The sequence below is a fragment of the Sturnus vulgaris genome, unplaced genomic scaffold, assembly GCF_052056855.1.
Source record: "Sturnus vulgaris isolate bStuVul1 unplaced genomic scaffold, bStuVul1.hap1 Scaffold_141, whole genome shotgun sequence".
NCBI lineage: Eukaryota > Metazoa > Chordata > Aves > Passeriformes > Sturnidae > Sturnus > Sturnus vulgaris.
This window is the reverse complement of record NW_028276063.1, coordinates 606,964-627,009: the sequence shown is the minus strand read 5'-3', so window position 1 is coordinate 627,009 and position 20,046 is coordinate 606,964. Positions and strand designations below refer to the sequence as shown.

Below are 20,046 nucleotides of genomic sequence, written 5' to 3'. Positions count from 1 at the left end.
GTCAACAGAGCTGCTCTCTCTGATTGGCTGAATCTAAATTACATTATTTGATTGGCTGAGGAAAGGCCCAGGAGGTGAGAGAACAAACAGGAGAGATCCCACCCTGAGCACCTGAAGGGGAACAACAGACTGAGCCTGGGCACAGCAAGGGAATTTATTACCAACCAAATCACAGCAGGATAAGAAGGGAAAGAAATCTCTCCAACCCCTTCCCTCCACTCAACAAGGATGACCAGGGCTCTGCCCAACGGGGGTCACTGGGGATCATCCAACACCGATCCTCCCGTGGGGGATGGAGCTGGAGCAGAGCACGAAGCCCTTCCCACACTTGGGCACTCACAGGGCTTCCCTTAGTGGTGCCTCCGTTGGTGTCGGGTCAAGTGAGAGCTCTGTGAGAAGCTCTTCCCACACTCAGGACACTCGTAGGGCCTCTCCCCAGTGTGGATGCGCCGGTGGACAGTGAGGGTGGAGTTGAGATTGAATCCCTTCCCGCAGTCAGGGCAGCGGAAGGGCCTCTCCTCTGTGTGAATCCGCTCATGCATGAGGAGATTGGAGCTGGTCTGAAACCTCTTCCCACACTCAGGGCACTCGTAGGGCCTCTCCCCGGTGTGGATGCGCTCGTGTTTTTTTAAGCTGGACATCCACGCAAAGCTCCTTCTACATTCCAAGCACGTGTAGGGCCTGTCCCCTGTATGGCTCAACTGGTGCTGCAACAGGTAGGAACTGTTGCTGAAACCCTTACCACATTTCCCACATTCGTAGGGCTTTTGTCCAGTGTGGACCACCTGGTGCCGGATCAGGTTGGAGCTGTTGCTGAAGCTCTTCCCACATTCCCCGCACTCATAGGGCTTCTCTCCAGTGTGGATCAGCTGGTGCTGGATGAGACGGAAGCTGTCTCTGAATCCCTTCCCACATTTCCCACACTCATAGGGCTTCTCTCCAGTGTGGATCTGCTGGTGCCGGATCATGCTGGAGCTGTAGCTGAAACCCTTCCCACATTCCAAGCACTTGTGGGGCTTCACCCCTCCAGGAGCCTTCTCCACCAGCTCTGAGCTCTGCCTGGATCTCCGGCCGCCTTCCCGGCTCAGGGAGGGTCTTTCCTCCTCGCAGATCCCTGTGCTTGGTTTGCAGCCCCTCCTCCTGTGGGATCTCTGGGGCTTTTCTGCCTCCTCCATCTCCTCACGCCGTGGGAATGAAAAATCCTGGTTTGGGGAAAAAACAAGAGGGGAGCTCCATAAACTGGGAGTTCCTCCTTGCCCAATTTCATCTCTGTAGGTCATTGAGCATCTTGTGTCTGTAATAACCTCCCAAACACCAAGATTCAGTCAAAATCCCCTCCAAAATTGTGCTGATTTGAAAGCAAAACCAGTGAGAGACTCCAAGTCAGAAATACAACATTATAGGAAAAAACAAGACAAAAAAATATAATACATGCAATACAAAAGAAAACAACTGACAGAGTCAGAATACAACCTGACACCCTGCTAGTTAGGGTAGTGGTAGTAGTCCAGATGAAGTGGTCTTGTTGAAGCAGTGATGCTGTAGAAAGGGCTGGTATCTCTCGTCCTCTGGAAACCAGTGGGTAAGGGATGATTTGGTGTTCCAAATCTCAGTTTGAATCTAGGTACGAAATGTTTGGCTCCTCCCCCTGGGTGCAGAATCGCAAAATGGGATGATGTAATTTTATCAGTTATGTATTGAACTTAATGGCCCATTAAGAGAAGATATCTGATATCGTCCTGGAGGAAGGATGGATGGAAGAAAAGATAAAAAACACTCCCCTACCTGTTTTCTAGCATATGGCCCATTTACAGAGGATATCTCCCTCGGAGATAAGGATCACTACCCCAGCTGGCTTCAACAGATGGTGATAGAATACATACTTTTGTGCACATTTTACATTGGAACCGAGGAAAAAAATAGAAAGATTCAGTCCCCACAGAAAAACCTCAGCCCCAACATTTAGCCCAATAAAGATCAGAAACACCAAGATTTACCCCTGTGAAAATCATGGATCAGGTCACCTCCCCGATCACCTGCGGCACGTCAGGAGGTGCAACACTCCTGGGGCTGGGAGGGCCTGCAGATACAGGGAGGGGTGGAACCTTGTGGTGTTTCCTGTTTCTGCTACTCCTCGTCCTCATCCTGTGTCCCTACTGCCCCTCACACACCTCTCCCTCCTATTGTTCTTCCACCTCCTCCACAATCCCACCTTCTCCTTCCACAGGCATCGTTTGACCATTTCTTCAACTCCACTTGTCCTTCCCTTCTCCTGCTGCCCCCAGGCCCAGCAGCCACTGCCGGCTCCCTCTTCCCCCCAAACCCACAGCATCCCAGCGCAGGGGCAGCGATGGAGCTGGGGCAGCTCGGGCTGGGGCAGCGCTGGGCTCTCGGCCGCTCCCGCCCGCACTCGCTCCCCACTGCAGCCGCTGCCGCCACCACAGCGCGGGGGGGCCCGGCCTTGGCGCTCCCCCCCTCCCACCTCCCCAAATTCCCCTGCCGGGGGGCGCTGGGGCCCGGGCCGGGCGCAGGTGGCTCCAGGTGGGCAACGCTGGGAGCTGCGGCTCTGCCTGGACGCTGCTGCGTCATCACCGCCACGCGCTCTCATTGGCTCAGCGCTGCCCGAGGGGCGGGGCTGCACCAAGCCGGGACACCCTGCTCCAGGGGGGATGGCCCCAAAACGGGGGACCCCCATGCAAGGAACAACAGCAAAGGGTCTCTACAAACACATGCTGCGAATCCGCTTGGACACAGGGCCGGGGACGTGGACATAAGGAAGTGACAGCAGAAGCCATCAGGGTCAGAAAATGTTATTAATTGACCACACAGACTGCTGCTCAGCCAAGCTCCTGCTCAATTCATGAACTCCCAGAAGAAGAACAAACACCTAACAGAGCCGTGAATATCGATAGATATACAATAGTGGGTGCATATTAACGGAGGGGGAATTCAGCAGGTGCATTGGAAAGTCTGTACCTCTCAAATACTTCAGCCAATGTGAAAAGGGAGAGGGAGATGCAGCCGGGAAAATTAGGATGAAAAGGAGACTGTGTCTACTGACAACTGCAGAGACCCCATGGGAAATGGCCCACAGCCTCTTCCTTTCTTTGTGAATGAAATTACTTTTACAGGACTCCTCTGTCTTCTTTGTGCACAGAATCCTCTGGTGATGCGAATTTTTCCACGCTTCTTGGGGCTCGACCGGAATTCCTTCCCCCATCCGGGGCGGGGGGCAGTGAGTGGAGCTGAAGGTGCCTCACCCAGTTTGGGTGATCGGCTCCCTTGGGTGGTGGTGGCATAGGGAATGGATTGGGTACCCGAGAATGACCAGGAGAGAGACAAGTGACAGATCAGGGGGGCTGGGAAGAGTCGGCAGCCAGACAGCACTGAAAATCTCAGCAGGGACTACAGTGGCATCTTCGGGGACTAAACATGGCAGGGCACTCGTGGAGGGTAAAAAGGGAAAGCCACAAAGGGATCCCAGCAAAAGGGATGATGATCCCAAAATATCTCTGAAGGGTCCCTTGGGAGCATGTTGAGGGAGTTTGTACATTATTCCAGAGGTAATCAAGGATAGGGACACCCAGAGGGGCAATAAGGGAAGTCCAGAAGAGATTTAGACAGCAAGGGATGGATGGTGTTGGTGTGCTGGGAAGGGATTGGGTGAAGGGGAGTGTGCAGGAATATGGTTCAGGAAAGAAGCAGCAGGAGGAATCTATGTGGGAAGAAAAAGGGTGATGGAAAAGAGGAGGAAGAGAAAAATTCTGAGGATGGGGATGTTTTTCAGCAGGATTTGATCCTCAGAAGTTGCCAGCTGCTGCAGATCCTTTGTATCCCCGGTGGCCAGGACAGGCACACAAGGAGGTCAGGATTCCAGGGGGTTTCTCTGTGCTGGGCAGCGGCAGGAGCGGGCGCAGAGGGGCGGCACCGGGAGCACGGGCTGGGGGCCTGTGGGGAGCTGCGGGGCCGGGCCGGGGCTGTGGGGCAGCCGGGGCTCAGCGCCGGGCGCTGCCTGAGCCCAGCACCCCCCGGCAATTGCAGGCCCGGCAGTGGCCCCCGGCCCCCAGGAGGCTGCGGGACGCCCCGGCCGCTGCCCGGCCCCGTGGAGCTGCCGGCCCTGCCCGCCGGGGGGGCCGCGTTTGGACACTGCGGCAGGACAGGCACCGGCTCTGGGATACGGGCTGGCCACGGCAGCCACAGCACAAGGAGCAGCACGAAGGAACAGCTGCGAAATGGGCATTGGACGGGCAAGCATCCAGATTAGCTTTTAAGGACTTTCTCTGGGTCACTGCAGAAAGGAATGATTTAGCAGAAAGCTCAGCAGCTGTCAGAGGATGAGCACCCCCAGGCACTGAGGGGGCTGCAGGAGGGGCAGAAGAAGCCCCTGGAGCACTTGGTCACAAAGGCACAGCAGGGGAATGCAAGAAGGGATGAGGAAAAGGCCAAGGCGAAGGCAAAGGCCATGGCAGAGTTTCTACAGCCCCTGAGGGATGAACCCCAGGGCCCAAGGGGGCCCCAGCACCCAGGGGCTCTCACATCCTTACACCATCCTGAACCAGGTGCCCTCCTCACACTGCCACCATTCAGTCCTTGATGGCAAAGATGCTTTCTGGGGATGCCCACTCACACAGGATGGTAAACTGGATTTTGCCTTTGAGTGGGAACAAGAGGTAGAAGGGAAAATGGGAAAGACATGGACGGTCCTTCTGCAGGGATGCACGGAAGCACCAGCCTTATTGGGGCAAGCCTTGCAGAAAATATCACAAGAATTTACCCCAACCCCAGGGATTGGGTCAATGCAGGATGTGGATGACTTGCTGCAATCAGGAGGACAAGAAGTGGCAGAAGAAGCCTCTGTGAAATGGCTGAATGTTCAGGCTAAAAAGCATCTTTGAGTATTTGAAATAAAAGAGGAAATGATGGAGAATAGTGTTAAATATTCAGGACGTATTTTGAATGAAGGTTGGTGGTGTATTGACCCAGAGAGGATCTGGGGAATCTCAGAAGTAATCCAGGACCGAAAAGGACGTGCAAGAATTCTGAGCATTAATAGGAAATTGCAGGACCTGGATTGAGGATTCCCGGTTCTAGCCAGAATATTGTATGACTTTTTAAACCCCAATAGCTTCAATGTTGTGGTATGGACAAGAGAAAAGAAACAAAAGCTGAGAAAATGAAAAATAACAAAACAACTGGTGACCTAGCTATGGCACTTCAAGTCTCAGAAAAGAAATTTGAATTGTATGTGTGTTTTAAGTACGTATTATATTACATTACTGGCTTTTTGTAAATATTAAAATGAATATTCTATGTTGAAAAACTTTGCTGCGTGAATATAGTTTTAGTTCTGTGATTAACAGAACTTATAAGTAGTAGTGATAAATATAATTCTTTGGACTATAATATTTTGATGTAAAAAGCTTTAGTTCATGTAACTAACTCAGAGAATCCTAAAAAAGATAATCAGAAAATTATTCACAGTCCTGGATTATGGAACACCAGAGAAGGAAAAAGAATTATTTACAGGTCAAGGAGAATGATTCTGAATAATGCATGAAGGTCTATGAATATGCAACATGTTGCTGCATTTAGGAAGTGTTTTCTGAGTCAGTGTGTGCCCATGGCTGAAGGCCAAGCATCCGGCCATTATAACCTTTGGCCAGAGCCAGGGCAGATACTCAATTCTCTCCCTTGGAATTGATCTTTGCAATTCCTTACCCTGGGAATTCTCCACCTAGTGCAGGGTGGAGATAAGGGATGTATATTTCATGCAGTCTGTGGCCAGAATCCTGTCTCTTGTGAAATCTCTGCCACAGGAAGCTGGGCTGGCACAGAGCCTGCCTTGGCACTTGGCTGTTCACAGCATCCACCCAGGACTCTCAATTACACTCACACACTGGGCTGCCTGCGATTCCATTGCTGGAAAGTATACCAAATTGAATTTTTTTTACATTTCATTTTACTAGTCAAGCTTGCTTTATATTTGTCCCAGGAAAGAGATTTTAAAAGCTTTTTTGAAAAGGAATTTTAGACCACTCAACAGAAATAACCACTGCAACAACCTGGGAATAGCCCAAAAGATACCCACAAAGAGAACGACATTCAACACAACATCAAGGAAACATCAGCAAACATCAAGGAACACCCACCCCAGACACTGCCCCTGGCTCAGATGGAGACACCTGGTCTGGAAAAGAGAGAAGGAAATCCAGGAATGTGGATCTAATTAACATCAGAAGAGGAGAAATCCGTGTGCAATAGGAAACCAAACACTAAGAACTACACAACTTTGAAGCAATGAACACTAAACCAATTTATTTCTATGGGTTTAAACTGTAAAAAGTTTAGGGAAAATCGAGCAAAATTCACATCTCATGGAATGAATTTCTCTGCACACCTGGGCTATGTGTGGATGAAATTATTTCTGCTGCACACCCTGACCACAATCAAGTAATGCCTTGACTCTCTAACACTAAAGGTATTGTTGGAGAGTTTTTGATTTTCCCTGCATTGTCAGTAACAAGATTGCACCATTAGAAAAATTCTGCATAACAATCCTACTTTTATATTGTTAGTTAGGTTTGGACTAGAGGTGTGACAATCAATTTTTACTCTTAGGAGAAGAGCTAGAAAAAACTTGATTGCATTGGAATATTTTGTACATATCTCTGGGTGGCTCTTAATGATGGCAGAATTTCGGAAAGGGTTTTTCGATGCTCACCTTTATGTTGCATTTTGAAAAACTAGGAGAGTATTAATGGTGAGGCTTTAACGCATAAACAGCGAATACAAAATCATTAAAAAAAAAGAGAAAAAAAAAGCAGATTGTGGGGGTGCACCTGTGCATCACCTAAGGGCTGCTCTGTAACAGAAGCATGGGTTCCAGGCAGAGCCAGGACAGGAGCTTTAGAAATGCAAATTAACACTGCTAGGGCAATGTGTGCACAATGCAGCAGGGTCTTGTTGCCTGGGGGAGGAATTTCGCTGATTTCCTCTGTCCTTCACCCCAAGCTCTGCCTGCTTGCACAGATGGAATTTGCACAACTAAAGGCAGAGCCCATAGTGAGGATATCTGACTGCAACAGAAATTGGTTAAGCTGCAAAGGGAAACAGCAAACGCAGAATGTTGGGAAAACTTCATGAAAAAAAGCAGGGGGGAAATCATCCCTCTCCTCATTCCAACATGTGCTGTCACTGTCTAGGTTATATAGGATATATCAGAACAGTGTTTGCTTGCCCAGAGAAATCAGTTTGGAATCCAAGTATTTGATGATTTAATTAGAAAAAAGTGGTCAATTGAGTCTTCCCTGGCTGGAGGGAGCACCCAAAAATAGGAAAAAGATGAAGAGACACCAGAACAAATCCTACAACACCATGGAGTAGATCTTGGAAACTCTAACGAATTCATATCACGATATAGAGAATCCATCCATAATTTGAGTGGCATAATTAGGTTAAAAACTGTCCTTGAAATAATAACCAACCAGACAACTCCAGCTCCTGACGTTCCTGCCGACCAATCCACTGACATTAGGAACAAGACATTTCACCGTGGGATGGGATCAGATTATCTATTAAAAGAGGGAGCCGGACTTTGTGGAAAATTAATTACTCAAATTGCTGTTAGCGACTAGACGATAACCGAAAAGTGGTGAAACAGATAACAAAGGAAATAAGAAATTAGCTCATGTACCAGTCCAAACAGGGAAAGGATTGGAATGGGACACGTTTCCGTGGTTCCCTGGAATACCATGGCTTAAACGAATGCTGCTCCTCCTCTGACGTGCTGCAGCAACTCTCAGCTTTTTACCATGCATGACACCTTGCGAAAAGAAGATGCAGGAAAAGAGATTAAGTCAATGGAAATTAAAAGTTTGTAAGCGCTATTCTTGAGAAAATGAGAAAAGGAGGGATTGAAAGCAGTAAGATTAATATCGTAGTAGGAGTGCATGTTAAGAGGGACATGCAGTAGGTGGATCAGGAAGTCTGAACCTTCCAAGTACCTCAGCCAGAGGGGAATGGGAGAGGGAGATGCAGACGGGAAAATGAGGATTAAAAGGAGGCGGCGCTTTAGAGACCGCATGGCAAATGCCGTATGGCCTCTCTCTTTGTTCATCAATAAAGTCACTTTTACAGGACTCCTCTGTCTCCTTGGGCATACAAACCTCTGGCCACGGGAATTTTCCCGCACAGCCCCGGGCACAGGGCAGACACCTCTGTGCCACCCACAGCAACCGGGACGAGCCAGCGCTGCTCCGGCACCGGCTCCTGCCGAGGCCCCAGCGGGAAGGAGACCGCGGGCAGCCGCTCCCGCAGCGCCCTCAGCCCAGCGCCAACACGGGCCGTCACCGGCACAACCAACCCGCCAGAGCCCCCTGCCGCCCCCGAGGCCCGCAGCGAGCCCCGAGCCCCCGCACAACCGAGCGCGGCTCCCACCTGCGCTGGGGCCGCCTCCGAGCTCCGCCGCCGCCTCCCCGGGCTCCGGCCGCTGCCGCCGCTGCCGGGCCCGCACAGACGCTGCCACAATGGCGCCTTTGCTGCTCTGCCCAATCAGCGCGCGACAACCAGGAGTGACATTGGCACAATCAGCCAATGGCAGCGAGGGGCGGGCTCTGCACACGGCCCAGCCTCGGCCCGCGCTCTCAGGGCCCCCCGGGCTGTGGGAGGGCAAAGGTGGAGATGAGGAACAGCCCTGGAACGGGCCCGGGCCCGAGCCGCCATTGGCCTGGAAGCACAAACAAAGTTCTCCGCAGCTGCCGGCACGCCTTTCCCAGCCCCGCGTGTTCGCTGCCTCCGGCTCTGCGGGAATCCCTGGAGCCTCTCTTCTCCTATCCCCTAATACGGACCGTCAGTGCATGGCATTGATTTCCTCCACAAAATGGGGAATCTGCCCCAAACCCCTGTGGATGAGTGGGAGAGGGGAGAGATTTCTGGCAGAAAACTCCAAAAACTCAGAGCAGTGTAATGAGAATAAATGAAGACCCTTTAAACTAGCTTTCCACACGCCTCCCTCCTTCCAGCTGCACCTCCTACCCCGGCAGTGCAGAAACGACGCTCACTTTTTAGTATTTTAATGATTTATGAAACCTTAACAAAATATAGTAAAGGTCTTATGACAAACGACGCTGTTGTTTTGGGGGTTATTTAAAGTCTCATAGGTTTATTAAACTTTAGCATAAAAATACGCCAAAAGACTGAATAAAGGGAAAAATCAGCGCTGGGAGCACAGGACTAAAGCAGCAGACCGGGGGTGTGATTTGGGGGCCCAGGGGGGTCCCCGGGCCGCCCCCGCCCCCTCCGATCTCAGCCAACGGGTGCGAGCGGCGCGGCCCCGCTGCTGAGCACTGACCCCGTCCCGGGGGCCGCCGGGACCCCCCCGGAAAAAACCCGCACCTGCACCCCCCCTTCAGTCCCTCCGACCTTCCCATCCCTAAGGGGAAAAGGGGGAAAGGGGAGGACCTGGGGCGGGATCACCCGGAGACCCCCGGGGTGAGGAGCAGGGGGGGAGTGGGGGGTTTGGCTCGCGCTGAGTTGGGGGTCCCGCGCGAGGATTTCGGGGTGTCAGGAAAATTAATCCACAAACACCAGAGGTTTATGTCCAAAAAGGAGACAGAGGAGTCCTTTTTGCTTTATTCGAATAAAGGGAGAGGCCATGGGACATTCCCCTGGGATCTCTCAAATTTTTGGAGGACGCAGCCTCCTTTCTATCCTATTTTCCCGGCCGCATTTCCCTCTCTCTTTCCCCATTGGCTGAGGTACTTGAGAGGCACAGACTTCCCGGAACGCCTGATACCTGAAATTCCCCTCTAATGTATAACCCTCCCTTTTAATTTTTAATTCTTATAGAATTCATAGTTTTCCCCCCGTTGCTTCTTTCATCTTTCGATATCCAATTTCATTTATCAGCAGCCCTACAGTTTGTTTGTAAAGGCAAATATCTCTTTCCATTCATCAATCAGTGGAATCCATCCCATTGTTTCTTTTATCTCTCAGTGCTAGCCTTATCTACAGGCTGATCCACAACTCATTTGTAAAGACAAATTCAACATTCCTCTCACCCTGAACACGCTGACGCTGCCCGTGCGCAGTGAGAAGGTTCATTCCTGGCACGGTGTCCCCAGCTCTGGCACCGGCATCGCCCAGGTACCCCCAAACCCTCCCGGGACCCCCAACCCCCCAGAGATCTACTGCCAAAATCAACGGGAGAGGTGTTGCCCTTTTAAGGGGAGTTACAGTGCTGCCCGAACATAGCGGAGCCCCTTAAAGCGGCGATGATCGAGAGAACCCCAAAAATCCACCCTGGCGCCAAAACATCCCCTACAGGGGCTTGTAGTGGGGGGGCCCCTACAAATGTCACCTAAATCCGTCACAATCTCGCCTTAAAAGAGGCTTGAGGGGCTGGAACACCACAAACACCCTAAAATGAGGCAGAAAAAACACTCTTGGAGATGTTGGATCCCCCAGAAAACCTTAAAAAGGTAAAACTCCTCTTCAAAGGGGCCTGGAGACCCTTCAACGCTCTCAGAGAGGGACAGGATCCCTTCCTCTGCTGCGGCCTCTCCGAGCCGGGAACTCTCCCGTTCGCTGCCCTCGGGGGAGCCCCGAACCACGACGGGTCCTGGGCTGAGCCCCCCCAGCCGGGGGTGTGGAGGGAACTGGGGGGGCTGGGATGGGGCTTGGGGGTGCTCGGGTGAGCTGGGGGACCCCCATTGGGAGCCCCTTTCCCGCTGTCCCACCTCCCCTCATGCCCCTCTCCCACCCCTTTCGCCATTGTCCTCCCCAAACCTCCGCTCCCCCCAGCTCGGTTTGGGGGTGACCCCACCCCTCTCCCATCGTGTCCCGGCCCGGCCCCGCTCACCCGAGAGTCCCCGGAGGGTCAGAGGAGGGGGAGGAGGGACAGGGGAGGAGGAGCTGGAGCAGGCAGAGGAGGCACCGCGAGCTTTCACCGCTCTCTGTACCCGCAGCTCCTTCGCCCCCAGAGCATCGTTCCCCGCATCCCGCAGGTGCTCGGAGAGGGGGAGCTCGCCCTGAATGTCCCGGACGGTTGTTTTGAAGGGGGGAGGGATATTTGGAGCTCACCCGAAATATATTTGGGGCACCCCCTTCCTTTCTTTCTTTCTTTCTTTCTGGGGCGGGCGGGGCTATGTTTGGATGTTGCAGGGCTGCAGAGGCGCAGATGGCCCTCGGGGGGACATCGGGGGGTCCCCGGGAGGTGTTTTTGGGGGTCCCGGTGGGTGCCGGCAGAGCCCCGGCGGGGCCCGGGGGGATGCGGGTCCCCCCGCGGTGGGGGTTGGGCTTCCCGGGCCGGGCCCTGCGAGCTGTGCCGGGGCCAGGTGGGGAGCGCGCGGGAGCGGCGGGATCGGCGGGGGGACACCGGTTTGGGGGAGCCCCGGGAGAGCCGCGGCTTCCCTGAGCGGGAGCCCAGAGACAGGAGAGCCCCAGAAGGGCAAAGCGGGGAGCCCGAGAGGGGGGGACCCCTGGGATTGCCGGGACCCCGGCGGGGGGTGCTGGGGCTGGAGGGGCGGCATGGCCGGGAAAGGGGTTCGGGGGTGCGGGAGCCGGGAGTGCCTGCTCCCAGTACGAGCCCAGTCGCTCCCAGTATGAGCCCAGTCACTCCCAGTATGATTCTGTTGCTCCCGGCAAGAGCCCAGACAGTCCCAGTCATTCCCTATTATGATGCAATTTGCCCCAGCACGGTCCCAGTTTCGCCCACGTCCTCCCATGATAACCGAAACTAAAAGACAAACAAAAATACTTTTAACAAGAATTTTAAATGTAGAGAGTCAAGGCATTTCTGTATTTTCTGGCCACGATGTTGTGGCCAGGATGTACCACAGAAATCCCATCCACACATTACCGGGCTGTGCAGAGAGAATCATTTCGTGACACTCCCTTTTTAGCAGATTTTTCAGATCTTTTATACAGTCAATGCTCATAGAAATGAATTGGGTCAGTGTTCATTGGTCTCAAGGTGCAAATATTCAGTTCCTAATATTTGGCCTCCTTTTGGATCGGAATTTCTTCCCTTCTGCTGTTAATTCCGTCTTGATTCCCTGATTTTCTTATCAGTCTTTTCAGAGGAGATGTCTGCAATTCTGCCAGAGGCAGAGTCTGGGGTAGATGTTCCTCGGTGGCCGCTGATGTTCTGTTAATGGCCGCTGATGGCCCTTGATCTTTAAGCTGCTCCCAGTCTGTTGATGTGTTGTGTTCATCAGACCCCACCTGGTGCAGCAATGCCCTGGAAAGAAACAAAGAAGTCTTTTTGTAGGGCAAATTAATCCCCTCGACTAAAGTTATGCAAAGATTTTTGCAAGGATACGATTTCCAACACCACTTGTGTCCAATGCGTTCCCAGTTCTCCCAGTTGCCCCTAGCATAGCCCCTGCAACTGCCAGTAAGATCCCAGTATGAGTCCAGTATGATGCCAGTCTCTTCCAGCAGGGCCCCAGTCACTCACATTTGCCCCCAGTTGCCCCAGCATGATCCCAGTTTTTCCACCAGCACATTCCCATTCGCTCCCAGTTAGGTCCCAGTCACCAGCCCTGTGGTGTCAGACATTCCCAGTATATCCCAGTTGCCCTGAACAACCTCGTAGTCCTTGCCAAGCACTCCCACTTACCTCAGCATGGTTTACCTGATCCTAATTTGATCCCAGTTCCACCCAGTAGCTCCTAGAATACTCTGAGCTTCTCTCAGCATGCTTTGTGTATTTTTTGGGGCGGGGGGGATGTTTGGAGACTACACAGCTGCAAATCTGATCAGAAAATGCCCCTTGAGGGGAAATTAGGGGGTCCGGGTGGTGTCTGCTGGCAGAGGCAGCGTGGAGGAGCAGAGTCCTGTGTCCCCCAGGACCCCAAAGTGGGGAGCCCAGAGAGGGGGGAGTGCCGGGATTTTGGGACCCTCAACAGCCTGGAGAGGGGCAGGGGGGACTCCTTTGAACCCCTGCACCCCAAAATAGAGAATAAGGGGAGAAGACACCCCAAAATACCCCAGCATCCCTCAATGGGGAGGTGAAAGACGGGGGACCTTTTGGATTCCTGGGACTCCCAGCAGCCTGGGGAGGGCGGGGACCGAGTAGATGGGGGACCCCCAATACAAGCGTGACCCCCAGCAGCTGGGACAGGGGGGAACCCCCAAACACCAACGGAGAGGGACCATTTCCAGGGACTCCTGGGAGGCATTTTCAGGGCTGAATGTTGGTGTTTGGGAGGTTTTCATGGACCCGAGATGCTCGGGGACTTGTAGAGATGGAGTTGGGCAGGAGGAACCCGGAACACAACGCGCTCATCCCTTGTTTTCCCCAAACCAGGATTTCCCATTCCCAACCCTTGGCCCGATGGAGAAGGAGGAGGCTGCGAGGAAGAGGAAAATGGCCCAGGAGCCGCAGGCAGGTGAGGAGGAACTCAGTACCCCTTTCCCCCTCTGTCCTGCTCCATCTCCCAGCCCAGCACGGCCCCCGGCTGCAGGACAACCCCGCTGCTGATGCCGTCCTGCCGGGGACGCGCTGGGGGGATCTCCTTCCCCTTCCCTCTGGCACGGAGGCAAATCCCATCCTCTGCTTGTCCTTCCTGCCCCAGACAAGGAGCTGAGCACGGAGAGCAGGGAGGACAAATCCCCGCGGCAGAACCTCGTGGAAGAGGCCGTTTGGAGCGGCTCCACGGCGCAGGAATGCAACGGGGAGGAAAAGCCACGGAGATCCCGCACGAGGAGGGGCTGCAAACGCAGATGGCGGGGATCTGAGGAGGAAAGCCCCAGCCTGAGCCGGGGGGACGGCCAGAGATGGAGCCAGAGCTTGGAGCTGGTGGTCCATGAGCAGCTTTGTAATGGGGAGAAGCCCCACAAGTGCTCAGCGTGTGGGATGAGCTTCAGATGGAGGAACAAACTGATTCAACACCAGAGGATCCACACTGGGAAGAGGCCCTACAAGTGTGGGCAGTGTGGTAAGAGGTTTCCCGCCAGCTCCAGTCTCCTCCTGCACCAGCGGATTCACACGGATGAGAGGCCCTTCCGCTGCCTTGACTGTGGGAAAGGCTTCAAGGAAAACGGCCATCTTGTCAGGCACAAGCGCATCCACACCGGGGAAAAGCCTCACGAGTGTGAGGAGTGTGGGAAGAGCTTCAGGGACAGCTCCAGCCTGATCCGCCACCAGAGGACCCACACTGGGGAGAGGCCCTACAAGTGTGAGGAGTGTGGGAAGAGCTTCAGTGAACGCACCACATTGATTTACCACCAGAACATCCACACTGGGGAAAGGCCATACAAGTGTGAGGAGTGTGGGAAGGCCTTCAGGCAGCGTTCCAGCATTACCTGCCACCAAAAGATGCACACTGGGGAGAGGCCCTACGAGTGTTCCAAGTGTGGGAAGAGGTTTCTCTCCAGCTCACTACTCCACCAGCACTACCAAACACACACGGAGGAGAGGCCTTTCCAGTGCTTTGACTGCGGGAAGGGCTTCAGGCGAAACTCCCAGCTCATCAACCATCGGCGCATCCACACTGGGGAGAGGCCCTACAAGTGTGAGGAGTGTGGGAAGAATTTCACCCAGAGCTCAGCCTTGACCAAACACCAACGGAGGCACCGCTAAGGGAAGCCCTGTGAGTGCCCCGAGTGCGGGAAGAGCTTCGTGTCCTGGTCAAGCTCCATCCCCCACTGGAGGAGCCACATGGGGCAGAGCCCTGGTGACTCACATTGCCTGGGATCCATGTTAGGAAATACCTGCTGGTTATCGTTTTGTTTTGGCCTGCATTTTTATGTGTTCTCTATCTCTTTTCACTCCAAAAGCCAAGAGGGATCAATCTGTCACCTGAAAAACACTCAAATCTCACTGAAAGCCCCTTAATTTTAACCCAAAAGGGATCAATCCCACCTCCAAGTGCCTTGTTCCCTCCTCAAAACAACTCAGTCCCACGGGAACCTTACTGGATTCCACAGCCACCAGGGTGAGAAGGGGTTGGAAGGAGATTGGGAGAAGTGGGATCCAAATTTGGAGCGCTGGGATTGGGATTGTGTGGGGCTGGCTGCCAAGGTATGGATTTGATAGTAAATAAAAGTTTCACAATTCCTGATTTCTGTCCCATTCACTTCCAGTCAGTTGCAGTTCTGTTTTCAGTGGCACCTTCTCACCTGATTGTGTTTGTGTCCTCCTTTCTCTCCTGTCTCTCTCTGCCTGCTCTGTTTCTGTCTCAGGGTCTCCCCTGACCCAGGGCAGCTCCCACCAAAGACCCTCCCCTGATTTAATTCCCCGTGCAGGAGCTCCAACAGCCATGGGTGAAGTTAGGAAGGCTGGCAGTGAAATGTCCCTGTAAGATCTTGCTGCACTTGGCTTTTGGCCCCTTCTGAAGAGCTTTGCCTTTAAGGGCAGGAACATCTTTTTGTGGCTGGGAACTGGAATTCCAGACCCTGGCAGTGTGAGCCGTGCAGGAGCATCCAGACTGGGATCATGGGGCTGGGATCACATGGACTGGGATCCCCCAGACTGGGACTGCACAGACTGGGACCAGATGGATCAGGTCCAAACAGACTGGGATTGTACAGACTGGGATCACATGGGCTGGGATTGTACAGACTGGGATCACATGGACTGGGATTGTACAGACTGGGATCACATGGACTGGGATTGTACAAACTGGGATCACATGGGCTGGGATTGTACAAACTGGGATCACATGGGCTGGGATTGTACAGACTGGGATCACGTGGACTGGGATTGTACAGACTGGGATCACATGGACTGGGACCATATGGACCAGGATGGCTGCACCAGAACGATGGGAACCGAGGCTGTCCCGCCCCACCCAGGGGTCCCTCCCAGTCCTGCCGAGTCCTGTGCGGGGGCGCAGCCAAAACTCCCCGGAGTGAACGCGGAGATCCCGGAGCGCTGCCGGTGTCGGTCTCTGTCCCGGTGCTGGTCTGGGTCTCAGTCTTGGAGCAGTCCTGGAGCGCTCCTGGTGCTGATTCCGGTCCTGGTCTCAATCTTGATCCCACAGTTGTGCTGGTCTCGGTCTCATTCTCAGTCCTATAGCGGTGCCAGTGCTGGTTCTGTTTTCAGTCTTGGTCTTGGCCTAATTCGTGGAGTGGTCTTGGTCCCAGTGTTGGTGCTGGTGCTGGTGTTGGCTCTAGAGTGATCCCAGTGCCAATCTCAGCCTCAGGCCCAGTTCCAGAGCGGTTCCAGTCTCGGTGTTGGTGCCGATGCCGCTCTGATTCTCAGTCCCAGAGTTCTCACAGTGCCAGTGCCGGTCCCAGAGCAGTCCTGGAGCCCTCCCGGTGCCGGTTCCTGTGTCAGTGTGGGCCTCAGTTTTGGTCCCAGTGCCAGTTCTGGTGCTGGTCACACTCTCAGTCTTGGTCCTAGTCCTAGTTCCAGTTCTGGAGTGGTTCTGGTCTCAGTTCCGGTGTCAGATCTGTTCCCACTCATGGTCTCGGTGTCCATTCTGATTTTGGTCTCATTCTTGGTGCTGATGCCATTTCCTGTGCCAGTCTTGGTTCCAACGATTTTAGGCCCTTTCAGGTGATTTTATACCAAACTGGGCAGTTTTAGGCTGGATTTTAGTTGTATTTTGAACTCTGTTAGGCCCATGTGTATGGTTTTAGATTCTCTTTGTATGAAGTTGAGGCCTCTCTGGGTGATTTTAGGCGAGATCTGGTGAATTTAAGCTGCCTTTGAGGCCCTTGTCTGGGTGATTTTAGGTCTAACGAGGCCTTTTAGGACCATGGGGGCCTTTAGCTCTGATCATTCATCTCACAGTTCCCGCCCTTTCCTTGGCCCCGCCCTTTCTAGTCACAGCACTTTCTATCTTTAGCCCCGCCCCTTTCCGACCGAGCCCATGTGTTCACCACGCCCCTTTCCCCTCCAAGCCCCGCCCATCTCAGGGCGCGTTCCTCTCGCGCATGCTCAGAACACTCGGAGGTGCCTTCCGGGCGCCGCCATCTTTGCTCCCTGTCTGCCTGCCCGGCTTCAGCATGTCCGAGAGCTACGGTGGGGCTGGGGGGGATCTATAGGGGATCTATTGGGGACTGAGGGGGGGTCTGAGGATTTCTATAGAGGATTTGGGCTTGCTAATAGAGGATTTGGGGTCTCTGGGGGGTCCCTTATGGGTGATTGATAGGTCTATACGGCATCTATAGACTGCTGGTGGAGGTTTTACAGCCCTGGGGGATTCTGGGGGACTTGATAGGGGATTTGGGATGCTCTGGGGCTCCCTAAATGGGGTCTGGGAGGTCTATAGGGGATCTGTAGGGGACTGGGGTGTGCCCTCGGGTCCCAAACCCCAGTTTTTTATCTAGGTAGGAAAGGCTTGGCTCCTGCCTCTGGTTGGGGCATCTCCCAATGGGGTGATGTAACCTTATCAGTCACACAATAGGACTTAACGGCCCATTAACAGAAGATATCTTCTGGAGCAAGGATGGGTTGTGAAAAGATAACGATGATCATCCCTCGATCTTATCAGATGTCACATCAGCAGAGGATATCTCCCACAGAGATAAGGATCACCACCCCTCCCACATTTTAACAGATTATGATAGAATACACATTTTTGTACTGTACCCCAGGACATCCTCACACAACATCTTCTTACCTTATCTGTCTCTTGTACGACTGCATGTCCCTTACCTCCTCACAGCACAGCCAGCAGACTCCATCCCAAACTGCAGCAGACTCTGGGTCAGCCAGCTAACCCACTCTTTTAGAACACCCCAACTCCTTGGGCAGGCACAGATGTTTCCACTCCTCAGTCATCAGTACAGCTGTAATTCATTGGGAGAGATTGCCTTCTGTACTATCCTTTCAATCTGTCTTCCCACACTGGGGCTCTGTGCTTTCCTTCCTATGGAAAAGAACTGTCATTCTCCTCCAGGTGCCCATGGCCAAAATTTGGATTCCTGCTCCAAATTTCCTTTGATGCAAGGATTGTTCCCAGGTGAAATCTGCCAGGACAGACAGATCTGGCTGCCTTGGCCACCCTGGGGCCCACCTCTCATCTGCCTTTGAAACACTGGGACCGTGTGGTTTTCTTTCCTGTGGGAAAAAAAGCACCTTTCGTGTCCAGGCGCCCATAGCCAAAATTGGGAATCCACATCCAGAATTCTCTATATCCAAGGACAGCTTGCAGACAAAAGCTGCCATCGTTGTCAAGTCTGGCTGGCCTTGGCTTCCTAAAGGCTGCCTTTAATTTGCCTTTGAAACACTGGGGCTCTGTGCTTTCCTTCCTAATGAGAACAACTCTTCTTCCAATCCTGGCATCCACAACCAAAATTGAGATTCCACCTTTAAAAATCCCTATGTCCAAGGATAGATCCCAGATGAAAGGTACCAGGAGAGACAAGTCAGGCTGGCTTGGCCTAAGGGTGGCCACCTCTCATCTTCTTCCAAAACACTTGGGCTTCTCACTTTCCTTTGCAATGGTGAAACCATCCACCTCGACCACGCAGCCGTGGCTGAAATTGGGATTCCACCTCCAAAACTCTGTGCATCCAAGGATTTCTCCCAAGTGAAAGCTGCCAGGACAGACAGGTCTGGCTGCCCTTTGTCTCTTGGGGACTGCCTCATACCTGCTTTTGGAACACTGGGGCTCAGTGCTTTTTTTCCAATGGCAAAAACCATCCCTCTAATCAATGCAGAAATAGCCAAAATTAGAATTCCATCTCTGAAATTCCCTATATCCAAGGATTGCTTTCAGACTAAAGCTGCCAGAACAGAGAGGTCTGCCTGGACTGGGTCTGTGATGGTCGCCATTCATCTGTCCCTTAAACACTGGTGGCCCATGATTTCCTTCCTATGGAAAAGAGCCATCCTTTTCCTCCAGATGTCCATGTCAATACTGAAATTGGTATTGTACCTCTAAAATTCTGCATATCCAGGTATTACTCCCAGACAAATCTGCAAATACCATCAAGTCTGGCTGTCCTTGGCCTCTGGTGACTGCCCCACATCTGCCTCTGCAACACTGGGGCTCGGTTGTTTCCTTCCTGTAGAGACCATTGTGACACCTTGGGGACCCCGTGGATCCAAGGGGCCATGGTGACACTGTGGGGCCTCGTGGCAGCAAGGACATCACTGTGGCCCTGCTGGGCTGCATGGTCCCAAGGGGCCGGTGTGAAGCAGCAGGGCTTTGTGGAACCAAGAGGCCATTGTTGCATTCCAGGGCCTGGTGCAGCCCAAGGGCCCTTGTGATCCTGCAGGGCACCGTGGATCCATGGAGATCATTGTGGCATTGCAAGGCCCCATGGAATCATGGAGACCATTGTGACACTGTGGGGCCCACGGAACCAAAGGGCCATTGTGACCCTGCAGGGCCTCATGGAAGCCAGGGGCCATTGTGACACCTCAGGAGCAAGGAGAACATTGTGACATTACAGGGCCTTGTGGAACCAAGGGGACATGGAATGGGTCTGGATGGTTTGGCCTCCTGGGGGCTACAAGGCAGGTCTGGCTGACCCTGGCATGTTGAGGGCTGCCTCTCATCAGCCTCTGGAGCACTGGGGCTCTGTGCTTTCCTTCCTAGGGAAATAAACCATCCCTCTTTCCTGCTGCCCAAGGCTGAAATTGCTACTCCACCTAAAAAGTTCTCCATCTGCAAGAGTTCTCCAAGCAAAATCTGCCAGGAGAGACAGCTCTGGCTGGCCTTGGCCTCCTGCAGGCAGTCTCTCATCTACCACCAAACATGGGGCTCTGCGTTTTCCTTCCTGTGGAAAAGAACTGCCCTTCTCACCGAGGTGTCAATGGCCAAAACTGGGATTCTACAGCTAAAATTCCATCTATCCGAGGACTGCACCCAGAAAAAAGTAGCCAGGACAGACAGGTCCTGCCTTGTTGTCTGGTGATTTTCTTAGACTATGAGCAGAATGTTCTCTTTTGCCAAGACCTTGAAGAGGGCCCAGAGATCTCCCCAGGTGGGGTTTGGAGGCTGCAAGCATAGGAGCACTGTGTAGGGGCAAAGGAACTCAGTGCTCAGTGGAGTGGAGACTGAGGAGAGCAAAGGAGAGCCCTGGGAGGGGCTGAAGGTCAGTTTCAGAGATGGTGGATCCTTTTGATATAGCAGAAAACAGCCT

General features: G+C 53.1%; 2 protein-coding genes across 2 annotated transcripts in view; one reads left to right on the top strand and one right to left on the bottom strand.

Annotated features, from left to right (window-relative positions):
• LOC148219388 (uncharacterized) overlaps window positions 1-20,046 on the bottom strand; it is a 198,893-nt gene that overhangs the window by 18,620 nt on the left and 160,227 nt on the right. The window contains exon 7 of the mRNA XM_088157664.1: window positions 394-1,024. Within this exon, the coding sequence (XP_088013790.1) occupies window positions 394-1,024 (631 nt within the window). The remainder of the gene's footprint in view (window positions 1-393; window positions 1,025-20,046) is intronic.
• On the top strand, window positions 3,533-15,065 carry LOC148219392 (uncharacterized). The gene is made up of 4 exons (XM_088157658.1): window positions 3,533-3,563; window positions 10,037-10,143; window positions 10,980-11,043; window positions 13,578-15,065. The coding sequence occupies exons 1-4, from the start codon at window positions 3,533-3,535 to the stop codon at window positions 14,582-14,584; spliced, it is 1,209 nt and encodes a 402-aa protein (XP_088013784.1). The 3' UTR covers window positions 14,585-15,065.

What these genes read in the sequence shown, in the direction of transcription:
- LOC148219392 (XM_088157658.1), top strand. Translation starts at nt 3,533, where the DNA reads ATGTTGAGGGAGTTTGTACATTATTCCAGAG. An exon ending in GTTTGTACATTATTCCAGAG is followed by an intron (nt 3,564 to 10,036) that starts GTAATCAAGGAT and finishes TCATTTGTAAAG; the next exon opens with ACAAATTCAACATTCCTCTC. An exon ending in CTGGCACCGGCATCGCCCAG is followed by an intron (nt 10,144 to 10,979) that starts GTACCCCCAAAC and finishes CTTCGCCCCCAG; the next exon opens with AGCATCGTTCCCCGCATCCC.